The sequence below is a fragment of the Octopus sinensis genome, linkage group LG2 (genome assembly GCF_006345805.1).
Source record: "Octopus sinensis linkage group LG2, ASM634580v1, whole genome shotgun sequence".
NCBI classification, from domain to species: domain Eukaryota; kingdom Metazoa; phylum Mollusca; class Cephalopoda; order Octopoda; family Octopodidae; genus Octopus; species Octopus sinensis.
Genome location: NC_042998.1, coordinates 86063751 through 86077525, shown reverse-complemented (window position 1 = coordinate 86077525; position 13775 = coordinate 86063751). Strand labels below are relative to the sequence as shown.

Below are 13775 nucleotides of genomic sequence, written 5' to 3'. Positions count from 1 at the left end.
GTCTAAATACTTTTAGGTTTGATCTTGTTCCATAATTACTACACCCACATCTTTATCCATTGGATATGTGCTTGTCATTCTGCCTTTCACACATTTTTCCAGCCCAAACTCTACCCCTGCTTCATCACTGAACACCTTAACTCTCTTTAACAGTCTTACCAACATGTTGTCATTTTCGGCATGCAGTTTCAAATCATCCACAAAATACAGGTGGTTGTAGTTTTTGCTATCTATTTTGTAGCCATTTTTTGTTGAAATCTACAGTTAGTGGTTTGAATGCAATTCAAAATAAAAGAAAGAGAAAATGAATTATCTTGAAAAAGTTAATGCTTATGCTGCTGGAATTTACATTAACAGTTGTAGTGTATGACAAAGTTAGATGTGTATTCTATAAAGACATGTATTTCAGGAATTTCATATTACTGGGAAAATCCTCAGAACACCCAAAGTTTTCAAAATTCATGAATGGGGCACACAATCAAATGCACTTTTTAATAATAAATCCAAGCAGTTCTTAAACTTCTATTCTTGTTATGATAGTTTAATTAGAAGTTGGTCTTCACAGCTATAAGACCCACAGTGGCAACCTTTCTGCTCAGTAGGGAAATGAATTTTGTTCATAAATTTATACATCGTCTCAGTCAAAATTGAGGTGAGCATTTTGTATGAAGTGGAGAAGCAGGCAATAGTATGATCATTTCTGAAGAAATGGCCAAGTCAGCCTCTCTAAATTATTGACCATTTCTTCTATGTTCTTTATTCATTCTACATTCTCATTATGGGAATTTTCTGTACTATCTTTTTTCCAAAATTCATCAATCTCATGAATTGAAGGAGTTTCTTTTGTCTATAACCCAATTTCCATGTAAAAACATCTTTTGCATCTGACATAAACAACTGTTGCCTGTGAAGTTTGTTTCATTTATCAAATCTCATTCTTTGAGCTTTCAGCAGTACTTATTGTTTCAGGGTCTCTTTGATTGATGGAGTATCATGTTTTGAAGTTACTTAATATTCTTAAAGTTTTAAGGTTTCTCTACTGTCATGTATTCATTTTCATCCTTCCTTCGTGTTTATATTTTCAAATCTTTCCGACTTTCCTCTTGATTTCATTTAATTCTGCATCTGTTAATCATTTGTTTCTAAGAATGTCTCTTATATTTGTAAGTTTGTTTTCATCCATGTTTGGTCTAATGTCTAGATTTCTTTCTCTCCATACCTTAAAAGAATTTATCATGTATTTGGATTCAGATTATTTTCCCAATGAGCAATAGAATGTATATATCACTTACTTGTAAGTTTCTCAGGTTCATTTGTAATATTTAGATCTTTGACTTCTTAGTGCATCTGAACCTGAAAGGACTGGGTTGAGATTAATCTTATTCAAGTCCATATTTGGAGAAGAGCTTGTTTCAAATGCAAACTTTTCAACCCCAGGCTGATTCCTCCTTGAGGGATGCAGCCCTTGTTGATTCAAGTGACAACTGATCTGGTATGTGTTTTCGTCAATAGACATTGCAAATTTTTTTGTATATTTTTTTGTTTAGTTATACAGAGACTGCTGAGGACATGCATAGGCTCAAAAGATATGTATTGGCTCCTCAGCTCACATAACTGGGGTGCTCCCGTTTTGCTGCGAGTTGCAGTGCACCACTGCCAAGACGTCTCCAAACAAGTCTGGCATACAACTGTAAAGCTCATAGGATAGACCATCCAAACCCGGCGATTTGTCCCTTGAGCATTCTGCCATCGCATCCCCCACTTTAATAATAATAATAATAATAATAATAATAATAATAATAATAATAATAATAATAACAACAAATAATAATAACAACATTGAAAGAAATGAAGCTAGTATGCTCCTTTGGATGTGTAATGTCAGTGTGCGTGCATAACAGAGTGTAAGCGCTCCTGAGATAACAGTTGGACATAAGAAGCATCAGATGTGGTGTGCAAGAGAGATGATTGCACTGATATAGTCATGTGATGTGTATGGATGAGGACAGCTGTGTGAAGAAATGTTGCACTCTAATGATGGAGGGAACCTGTGGAAGTGGTAGACCCAGGAAGACGTGGGATGAGGTAGTGAAGCATAATCTTCAAATGCTGGGCCTCACAGAAACAATGACAAATGACCAAGACTTTTGGCGATATGCCATGCTTGAGAAAACCCAAGTGAGACTATAGTCATGGCTGATGCCAATGTCGTTTAAGTGGCCCATTAAAAGCACCCTTCAATCACTGGGCAATATGCTGTGTTTGTGAAAACCTGTTGAACCAAATGAAATCATAGTCGTGACCAATACCAATGCCATCTGACTGGCATCCATGCCGGTGGCATATAAAAAGCAACATTCATGCATTGGACCCCATGGAGGCAGTGTCAGGTGACCAAGACCCTTGGCAATATACAGTGCTTATGTTAATCTGTCAAGCCAATTAAGATATAATCATGAGTGATACTGATGTCAGGTCAATGGCACCCATCCAGTAGCACGTAAAAAGCACCCACTACTCTCTCAGAGTGGTTGGCATTAGGAAAGGCATCCAGTAGTAGAAACCCTGAAAAATCAGACTGGAACCTAGTGCAGCCCCACAGCTTACCAGTTTTCAGTCAAACCGTCCAACCCATACCAGCATGGAAAGCAGACGTTAAGCGATGATGATGATGAACAGTATATACCAAAGTGATGCTGGAGTACAAATATGGAAAAAGCAATATACTCATCATGACAACGCACCTGATAAGGGTACACCAATCATATGCATCACAACCAATTGTGTGGAACATGGTGACCTCATTTCACAAAAGACAGTACATGGTCTTGAAGATGGAACCCAGTTAGAATTTTCTTCAGATGAATTAGTCCATCCTGCACAAAAGTTCCTATATAAGGGTGGTCTAAGGATGACAAATAAAAACACCTTTGTTTCCAGGGGTGAATTATTCAAGCCGCTAAAGAATCCCTCTCAAAACATGCTTATGATGCTCCCCCATTACTCCGCTTGTGATCAGAGATGCACATATCGTCAGCCACTATGGACATGCTCACCTGATTTAGGTCAAACAACTAACAAGCAAATTTGTGGTTTTCAGCAGAATATCTGGTGTTGTTGTTGTTGTTGTTATTATTATTATTATTATTATTATTATATATTATTGTCATTATTATTTGGAACCACATGAGAGGCCCAGGTGGCAGAGGTGCAACAAGGTAACAAAGCCACCATTCGGTCTCTGGTAGGTGAACAGGGGCACGAATTACTCAAGTCAAGTAAAATGTGTGAGGCTTTTCAACAGCATTTTGCCCAACAGTTCGGGACGAGTGGCAGGAGAGAATGCAGGGGGGACTTCAGTACCTACATACATAGCCTGCCATGACTCTTGACAAGAGAGGCAGGGCACTGCGAAGGTGCCATCATCGTGGCGGAAGTGCGGGACACGATGGCAGAATGCTCGAGGGACAAATCGCCGGGTTTGGATGGTCTATCCTATGAGCTTTACAGTTGTATGCCAGACTTGTTTGGAGACTCTTGGCAGCGGTGTACTGCAACTCGCAGCAAAACGGGAGCATCCCCGGTTCTGTGAGCCGAGAAGCCATAACACTGCTGAAAAAAGATCTAAACAAGGGGTATGTAATAGATAACTTTAGGCCCATCACTCTACTTAATGCAGACTTGAAAATTTTGGTCAAGGTGTTAGCCAAGACGTTGGCCTTGGCATCGAGAAACTCGACAACAAGGCACAAAAGTGCGCCGTGCCGGGCCGGATCATCCATGACAACTGATGCGCTACATCATATACAAGGTAGTTAAGGAACCTGGCATGGGTGGGGCCCAGATCAATTTGGAACAATTGAAAGCTTTCAATAGGGTAGACCATCAATATTTGGAGGCTATCCTCAGAGAGGCTGGTTTCGGTCCCGTCATCTGCAGCTGGATAGCTGCTTTGTACAGAGACATCCGTTCGGTAATTTGCGTAAATGGACATCTATCGAGACCTTTTGACATTGCACATTTGGTCCGTCAGGGATGCCCCTCTCTCGTCGCTTCTATACATATTGACTCTCAAGCTACTACTGCAGAAGCTGGTAACTCTGAGGAGCATCCCGCGAGAATTGGGATGCGGGACAAACATGTCTGCATACGCGGACGATGTCACCATCATAGTGTCTAGTCACAAGCACATCGAGCTGGTCGGTAAGACACTGAAAGACTACAAAGTGGTAAAGGAGCAACAATCATCCGAGAAAAGTTAGTGAGCTTGCGGCTCGGTACCTGGAGAACCAAGCCCATGCCGTCCACCAGAGTCTCCATCATGGGACACTGGACTGACGGTCCGGTTGAGTTGCTCGAGGTCTGGTTTGGTCCGGACCTCCAAATGGAGAAGAACTGGAACAAGATAATGAGTAGGGTGGTCACTCTTGCCTGGCAATGGGCCGAGAGGAAACTGTCCCTAAAAGGTTGGGCAGAGGTGGCAAACACATACATTGCATCCATCATCTACAACTGCCTGACCATCGTGCCTTGTCCTGACCCTACCATCACCAAACTAGAACGCATTCTCTTCTGCTTCTTGTGGAAAAGATGCATCCCGATGGTCAGGCAATCCATTTGTTGTCAACACCCATTAAAAGGAGGGCTGGGCATGCCGTGGTTGATGATGCGCAGACATGCGCTGAGACTGCGACATTGCCGGCTCTACATAGACGATGGTGAACAGGTGTGGTCGCCGTTTGTGAAGCACGCTTTCCCGCAGCTCATCTCCATGACCAAACTGCAGTCATGGATCAAAAAGAGGCCAAGGAAGGGCGAACGGCACCACAAGTATCGCGTTGCTCTCAAGCAACTATGCCGTCCCAGGTCGATCTTGTGCAACTTCAATACAACCAAAGCATTCTATAGGGGATTAGTGGAGGGTAGGTACGACGACGATCTCAGGGCAAACCTGGGCGTCAATAAGGAATACCTGACCTGCCTGTTCAAGACGACTTTTGGGCTAGGACCTATGGACAACTTCCAGAGATCCCTGACCTGGCAGTGCTACCAAAAAGCACTACCTGTTCAGGATAAGCTCTACAAACATGGCTCAAGATACACAGGGCCAACCAGCCCAAGATGCGGTCAGAGCGATGAAACCATTCTGCACGCACTCGTGCAGTGTCCAACCATTTCCGACCTGTGAGCTTATGTCGAATGACTGCTGTCACGTGTGGGATGAGTCAGTTTATCAGCCAAGTCTATCATCAATATCATCACGCCTCCTTCCTTCAAATGGGAAGGAAGAGCTATTTTCATCATACTTGTGACTATGGCGAAATAATGTATCTGGTGGACTTGTCTGAAAGGATTAGAGACAAGCACGTTCCTCTCTGGTCAATCTCTCATCAACTTCTTCAAGTATCACTTGAAAAGGAAAGTGAGAGTAAAGAGGCAAGTTTTGTCTAGCGAATGTTTAAAAAAAAGATGGGTGAATGTAGCAAGGATGACACATATGAATGACAAAGCCACCTTGAGCATAATCCTATGAACCCAGGAAAATTTAAAACAGAGAGTTACTTACTTGCAAATAAATGTGTTAATATGTGACATTATTGACCAAGGTTAACATGGTCTTTTCCATAGGCTTTTTTTTCCATGGATAAACCTTATCTGTTTCCCCCTTTACACTTTATATCATGATATTTCTGTGATACATGATCCCTATTGATCGTTTTTTTTATGATCCCTTTCGGTCGAAAACCTACCCCCATTTTTTTTTCTCCCCAAAAAGAAAAGCTCTACTTTGTATTTTGTCCCCTCTGTGTTCAGCCCTGTGTGGCTAATAAAGAAACATATTATTATTATTATTATTATTATTATTATGTTTTTTCCTTCTTTATTCAAATTTTCTTCCGTTTCTCACCGAGTGTTTTCCATACACCTAGGGCAGAGTAGCTCATTGTATGCATTCCCAGATTACACACGCAAATTCACCGATAAAATATGTATTTAAAAATTAATAAATAAATTCATGGATGGATGTTGTTTTCACATAGGTTTCAGTACCTTTTTTTATCATTCCTAGAGATCCTACAATCACTGGTACTGTAGTCGCCTTGAGGTCCCACATTTTTTCAATTTCTATTAGCAGGTCTTTATATTTACTAATCTTGTCAATTCAGACTTCAGGACTGCTCGAACTCTTCTATAACATTCCTTCCTAACCTTCTCTTTCATGCTTGCATGCTGGATACCAGAGCCTTAATTTATTCCTAGGTATTTGTAGGTTTCTTCCTGCTTAAGTTCCTTTATTACTGTTTCGACATCTAATTCGATTGAACTAGACTTAACCAAGTTCCCTTTCTTAAAATTGGCTTTGGCACACTTTTCAAGGCCAAACTCCATCCTGATATCATCACTGAATCCTTTCACGGTATGTAATAATCCTTCAAGCTCTTCATCATTTTTGCCATATAGCTTTAAATCATCCATATAAAATAGATGGCTTATTTTCCTATTGTCAATTTTGTAGCCATATCCTGTTCTATTCAGATCACTTGAGAGTGGTATTAGTGCCATGCAGAAAATTAGTGGTGAAAGTGAGTCACCTTGGAAAATTCCACAGTTTATGCTAATGTTGTTTGAGCACAATACTCCATTAGAATGATATAATTGGAGCTTCGTGTTCCATAGTGACATATTATACTTTAAAAAATCTGAAATCACAGGAGAAATTTTGTAAATGTCCAGCGATTTCAGAATCCACAAATGCGGTGCTGTCAAAGGCATTTTTATAATCAATCCATGAAGAGCTGAGATTTCTGTGCTTGTTATGGCAGTTCTCAAGGATCATGCGATTAATTAGGAGCTGATCTTTGCATCCGTATGAGCCTCGTCTGCATCCTTTTTTTCAGTGGGAAAGAGGTTATTCTCTTCCATAAACGTATATGTTTTCTCTACTAGAATAGATGTCAAAATCTTATAGGTAGTAGATAAACATGTTATAGGCCAGTAGTTTTTTGGTTCTTTTGTTTTGTTATTTGGGGGGGAGGTAAGTAATACCATTTGCCATCCAATGGGGCGTTTTTTTCGGGTCTTTCATAATACTATTAAATAGTATTACTAACATTTTGTGTGCAGACGAGAGTGATGAGAGCCAGAAATTTGGTACTCTATCAATACCAGGGAATTTCCACTTATGAGCCTTCGTTCGTGCTCTCCTTAGGTCGGCGATTGAGATGTCTTCCCATACCTGTTCTTGTAGATTTTTGTAGTCATCTTGGGTGCATTTGATCCACTCTGCATTTTCATTGTATGGTTTCTCATCACTCCAGATCCCCTTCCAAAAGTTTTCAACTTCTTCCATTAGGGGTGGATTTTCAATGGTTATTTTTTCTTTCCCTATTCCCCTGTAAAATGATTTGGCATTGGATTTGAACATCTTATTTTGTTTGTAGAATTTGATTCTTTTCTCAAATCTGCATATTCTCTGAGCTTTTGCTTGAACTTTTTGTTTAAGTGTTTCTTTCATTGACATTAGTTCTCTTGTTGAGTGTCCATATTTTCTCACAATCTTCCTGCTTTTTCTTGATCTTACATCATTTCCAGAGATTAGCTCAGTTAATATTGATATCTCCCTTTGCAATGATTCAATTTCAGTTTCAATTCTACTCCTCTAGTTTGATTTTCTTTTCGAATTTGGTATTGTTGCCTTTTTGGGTGTTAAACAGCATCTTTCGATTACCTTAGCGACAGAGTAAATAATTTCATTTAATTTATTAAGATCGGGTTTTAGTTGGTGTATGATTTCTTGTGTAATGCAGTTGCCAATTTTTATTTGTGTTTTATATTGGTGTGCATTTGAGAGTTTATAGAGTGGTTCCCTATCATTCATAGTTGTACGCCCTACAACTACAAGCTCATTCAGAACTTCTTGCTTCATTTCAACAAACACGTGGTCTTCAAATTCTTCTTCTTATTATTATTATTATTATTATTATTATTATTATTTATTATTATTATTGTTATTATTATTATTATTGTTGTTATTATTATTATTATTATTATTGGGACTCTGCTCATGGATTCCAAAGAGGAAGGACATGTGTTTGTGAACTGTAAGTTTTTGTGCAATTTTTGCAGGTGATATTGTTGTATCTGAAAATTTTTTACAACATTTCTGTGACCAGGCCAACATTTCTGAGCTGAGCGGTTAGCTGGGACTTTTCCACTTTTAGGGTGAATTTTCAGTTTAAAATCTCTAATTTTTCATTTTTCGATTTTTAAAATTTGTAAAAATAGCCTTGGAGAAGAGTGTGTGCTCTTCATTTCTTTTTGACTTCCTCCCTCTGTTGTTGGAAGACAGACAAAAAATGTAAATATTAACTGTCTCTGCCCACTCCATGCCTAAAAAGGCAGAGAGAGGGAAGACAAAAGTCTTGCTAGCATGTGCAACATTGAGCATCAGAAGGAAAAAGAAGAAAAGAAATGAGAAAAAAAGGGGAAAAGAGCAAGGAAATTCAGTTAATGGATGCTACTAGAGTCGCAACATCTGTGAATCCAAGCGCTCCCACTACCACCACTAACTCTAAGACATTGAACACCCAACAACAACAACAGCAACCCAATGCATTAAACAGCCAAGGTTTCTCAGTTCAATAGCAAAACCAAGCAATGAGTTTATAAATATTTCAGTAGAACCTCTCACAGAAACATTTTAAAAAGAAAAAGCAAAAGAAGCATTTTGATAAACACACCATCAGAGAAAATGAACAAACATGCCATAGTGTACAAAACTATATCATTAAAAAATAGATGTATAGAAACTGCCAGAAAGCAAACAGTTGAAAAATGCTTGCAACCCATTTGAAAAGACGTAACTTATCTGGTGAGAAGTAAGAAATATGACACAACTGAAGTCAGATTTGCTACAGAAGGCATAGCAAAACAGCATTCAACAGCCCGACTGAGAAACAGTGAGCTTATCCTAGTTCAAACATACTTGGGACAGAGTGTCACCAAGATAAAAATACTGGAGATACTATCAGAAATGAATGTTTGCTGAATTATCATGGCTGTCCTTCTTGACTAGGAGGATAAAATCAGAATTATCCAAGTCAAGAAATAAGGAAAAAGCAACAGGACTGGTCAGGAATTTCAAATAATGATCCAAATAAACCAAGACGTTTTGAAACAAATTCCTGATCAACTCAGTCTTGTAGATGGCACTATGCTGAATGTCACTGTTGAGGACAGAAGGCCAAGATGCTATCAATGTGGACAAAATAACCACCTGAAAGCCTTTTGCCCATGACTAAAACAGAAGGAGGACACTACCCCCTTGATACAAGCACCACTCACACCACAAACAACTGAAGCAACCCCAACTACAGAGGTAACCCCAAGAAAAGAAAGCAGAGAGGTCTCCAGCAAAAACACCAACAGCAAATACTACATGAAAGACAACAACGCCAACAAAAGCAGAGGTGTTGACCACAATCACTACCACAGTAGCTACAAAACACCAACAACACAGGTCTTGCCAGAGGAACAAAAATCACCAGCAAATTTCAACTTCAACAAATTTTATATTTCCCCAAAGAGTTGATTTCAAGTAGATTCTAAGAGCATATTTGATACCATTATGGATACCATCATGGAAGACATTAGAATAAATATCAAATCAAAGTTAAACTCACCTGGCCAGCAGGCTGAAATTGAAACAAATAAACATTTATAAGAATAGTGAATAACAGGAATAATACAAAAGATATTTTTTAAGATGAGAAGATATTTTAAGACAATGAAACTCAGAGGTGTGCATTAAAAGAGTTGGTTTTCAGACAGTTATGAATATTATTTGCTGCAACATCTTATTTAATAAGACAAAACTAAATCTGTTTTTAACTTAAGGCCTAAATAAAATTGAAAAAAACTTTGAGAAACCTTCATGACAGCTTTTGTAACATGTTATTACCAGACATTTGACAAGTAACCCAAAATCTAGTTATCATCAAAAAATTATACTAATAATAATTTCTTATATTGGCAAAATATAAGTGTTGGATGTAATGGCATGGGATAGCGGAGATATGCGGATGGTTGGTGTACATGAGTAATTATATTGTGAGCAAGTAAAATATAGAAGTGAGGAGGTAGCAGTGGGTGCAAGTGTGAGGGTGGAAAGAAGGTAGGAGGAATGTGAATAGTGTGTGTAAGGGTATTGGTGTGAAATGGTGTTAATAGAGAAATGAGAGATGAAATGAAAAAAAAATGGAAAAAGAAAAAGTAACACTGTACAAGGAAGGAAATTATTTTTCTGCTTTAGTAAGAGAAGAAATTAGTGAGGTATATGGAATGGCAAGAAAAATGATAGAAGTGTGTGCATGTGTCTAAATGTCCAGCTTAAAACAATTTTTGATCAATCATTCCAATATAAAGAGTGGATTCATGATTTTGGTTAATCTGATATATGACATGCACTAAACTTGTCATCCTTCAGTCCCTCTTGTGACTTTACAGACAATTATATGTGTGTGTAGACACACACATACATATATGAACCATATACATAGATACCATCATCATCATCATTATTCAAAGTCTGTTTTCCATGCTGGGAGAAATAGTATTGACTGGGTGCAGCTTTGTGCCATTTGACTGATTAAAAGTATAGAGGGACAGAGATAGGTGTATCAAAATTTGGCTGAGCAAATTATTCATCTTCATTTTCGTAGTTCAAGACTCCACAGAGCAAATGTTCCATTGTTGTTTCTATAACATTATGTAGGTAAAAGCTAAATCTCTTTTAGGATTAAGTCCCACTGTATTTAAAATTGCCTGCTAACCAGAGGAAATTAACTCAGAACTGCAGACAACAAACAAAATCATCAGTTTACACCAGTAAACAATGCAACCCATGTCCCCATGTCCATGGTAACTATCTACTGTTAAGTAGACTTAAACCATTGAGACCAACTTAGACGAAACACAAGCATGAAGCAATTCTTATGATTACATCAGTTATGAAGGCTGTGTATCAAAGCAGTAACCTATGAATTTGGTCTCAGTAAATTGTATTAAGAATCATCTTGGGAAAGTGAAACTTCCTAAAGTACAGGTTGGTTTAATTTAGTTACTTTCATGTTAAAATACATTGAATGACTTGTGAGTATAAAGCAAAAAATAAACCAGTATCCTTACTATCAAAGAATATTCTAGATTGGGATTTTCATCAGCATCAGTAGCTGTTATCTGCAAATTTGGTATTTTAGTGTTTACTGGAAAATCCTGCAAAAAAAAGCAAAATATTAAGAAAATATAATTCAGCAAATATTTTTTTTCACTAGTTTTCATATTAATTCATTCTATGATAAAGATGACACATTTCAGAAAACAATTCCCCCCTACCACAAATGTCTTTGCTATGAAAGCAATACATGTATAAACATTAGGTCAGAAAGAAGGTCCTGTAACATTTTTAACACAATCACTTCAGGGTACTTTTTCAATACTTATTGTCAAATAAACATTAAGTTTTACACTTTAATGCTTTATTCTTCACAGATTACTTTATAATATAATGGTTAAATTTGTATGATTTATTTTACCTTTTAAAATTAGTTTAGATCAGACCCCTAACAGACACTGCATATTGTATGAATTCAAAAGAAGCAATGGAAACAAGAAATATTCATTCTGTCTGTGAAAACAAAGCTTGAAGTGTCTGGACATTCCAATGATGGTTTGGCCAGTTTTACTCAGGAAATATTTCTTTCACATATTTCCTTGATCTGCATGACCATGTTCTGTCAATATTGAGCTTCTGGAAACCATAGTTGAGAAAACCCAAGGGAAACTACATGAAAATTGACAAAACAGTTCAAGTGAAGTCACATTTTGATCACAAAACACTTGCATGAACTAGGAAAAGTATCTAAATTTGGTTAATGGGTGCCTCATCACTTGACTGCTTATCAGCTTAATCATAAAGTTGTTTTCTGCTCATTATTGAAGAGTAGACTACCTACAAAACCTTTCCTGGATAGAATCATCACAGGTGGTGAAAAGTTGGTTTTCTATAATTATATTTAACAAAAATGAAAAAAGAGAATCCATCCTCAAACATTTACAACAGCTAAAAATGTGCTCTGTTTGGTTGGGTATAAAGGATGTTTTATACTATTAAGTGTTAAAGTAAAATGCAGAGGAATACTGTTATCAGGTGGAAGCATTGCACACAAAAAAATTGCAGCAAAGGTATTCCTCATTAATCAAATGTACAGAGGTGTTGCTCCAACATAATAACACAAAATCATATCCTACTGAAGTCATTCATGAAAGGATTACTGCCTTAAATATGGAAGTTTACCTCACCATCCTTACTCTACCGATTTTGTTCCTCTATTATCTTTTCAGACCATTGCAACATTTATTAGAGTGAAAACAATCTATAAATATCTAACAATTGTGATCAGCTTAAAAATGAAACTTGAAAAGTTTTCACCCAAATGATTGGAATTATGTTATCAAGAATGAGAGAATATACTATCTTGAAAAAAATATCAATTAAAACCAAATAATTATTTACTTTTCTATCTTGAAATGCAACAGAGCTTCCTTACCAATCTAATATACAATGGGTGTGAGAAGTATTTCAGGACACTAAATAATTATCAGTTTATTATTCTCTTAATCAATTAAAAGAATTTTATTTCTTTCCTATTATCCATGGTAGATAAAGTGCTGACACAAAAAATGAAAAGATATGCAGTTATTGCTGCGATATATGTGGAATGCATCAATGTAGAAATTACCAGCTTTCTACATGTTGCAAGATCTTTGCACGTAAAGTTCAAATAGAAATGGAAGACTCTGGCAGGGATGTTTCAAACGTATCAAAGAGAAAAAAGCATTCTAAACATTTTTACACTATAACGACACTGCAATTCATCCAATGGGTTCAAAACATTATTGATGATGATTCCACAAAATCTATGAGGGCTATTGCCAAAAAACTTTAGGTGTCAGAACAGACTATCAAAACTGGTGCATGAGGACATTCGATACAAGTACTGAGGAGAGGCCAATTGATGTCTGCAAAGACACAGAAAAATCCTTTGATCCTTGCCAAGTGGTTACTTAACAAGGTTAAAACCCTTACAAATATGGCATGCTTTGATTCTTCTCTGATGAAAAAATCTTCATCCACAGCCAAAAGTCTAACAGGAAAAATTCCAATTCCTGATGGTTAAGTGCAGATCCTTCTGTTTTCATTGAATGATGCACACCAAGTTTCCAGCAATTGCGATGAATTTAGGAATGCTTAGTGGTGAATGCCATGTCATTCCACCTCACATCTTTTGACAGGATTTTAGAGTTAATACTATAGTATACATTGAGCTGCTGGAGATAGATCTGTTAAGTCCTAGGTGGATTAAGTATGCAATAGAAAGCCACATGTACTTCAATAGACTCAGCACTTTCTTTCAAATTCATATAACCCAAGAATGAATGTCAGTCAATCGTTACAATCATGTAACACCAAACTTGTGGCCTCCAAACTTGCCAGATTTAAATCTCATGGATCACTACATTTGGAGCAATGGATGAGGAAAGCTGCATCAAGAAGTGAAGATCTCTAATTATGGAGGGAACATGTGGAAGGGGCAGATCCAAGAAGACATGGATGAAGTGGTGAGAAAGAATCTTCAGATGTTGGGCCTCAAAGAGGAGATGACAGGTGGCCAGCTTGAGAAAACATGCTAAGCTAAGTAAAACTAAGGCCGTCC

The 13775-nt window shown here is 37.5% G+C and overlaps 1 protein-coding gene across 1 annotated transcript in view; it reads right to left on the bottom strand.

Moving 5' to 3' along the window:
* Window positions 1-13775, bottom strand: part of LOC115225134 (protocadherin Fat 4) — a 549120-nt gene that overhangs the window by 486467 nt on the left and 48878 nt on the right. The window contains exons 7-8 of the mRNA XM_036500736.1: window positions 11188-11274; window positions 9684-9695 (exon numbers count right to left, since the gene is read on the bottom strand). Coding sequence (XP_036356629.1) covers window positions 9684-9695; window positions 11188-11274 — 99 coding nt within the window. The remainder of the gene's footprint in view (window positions 1-9683; window positions 9696-11187; window positions 11275-13775) is intronic.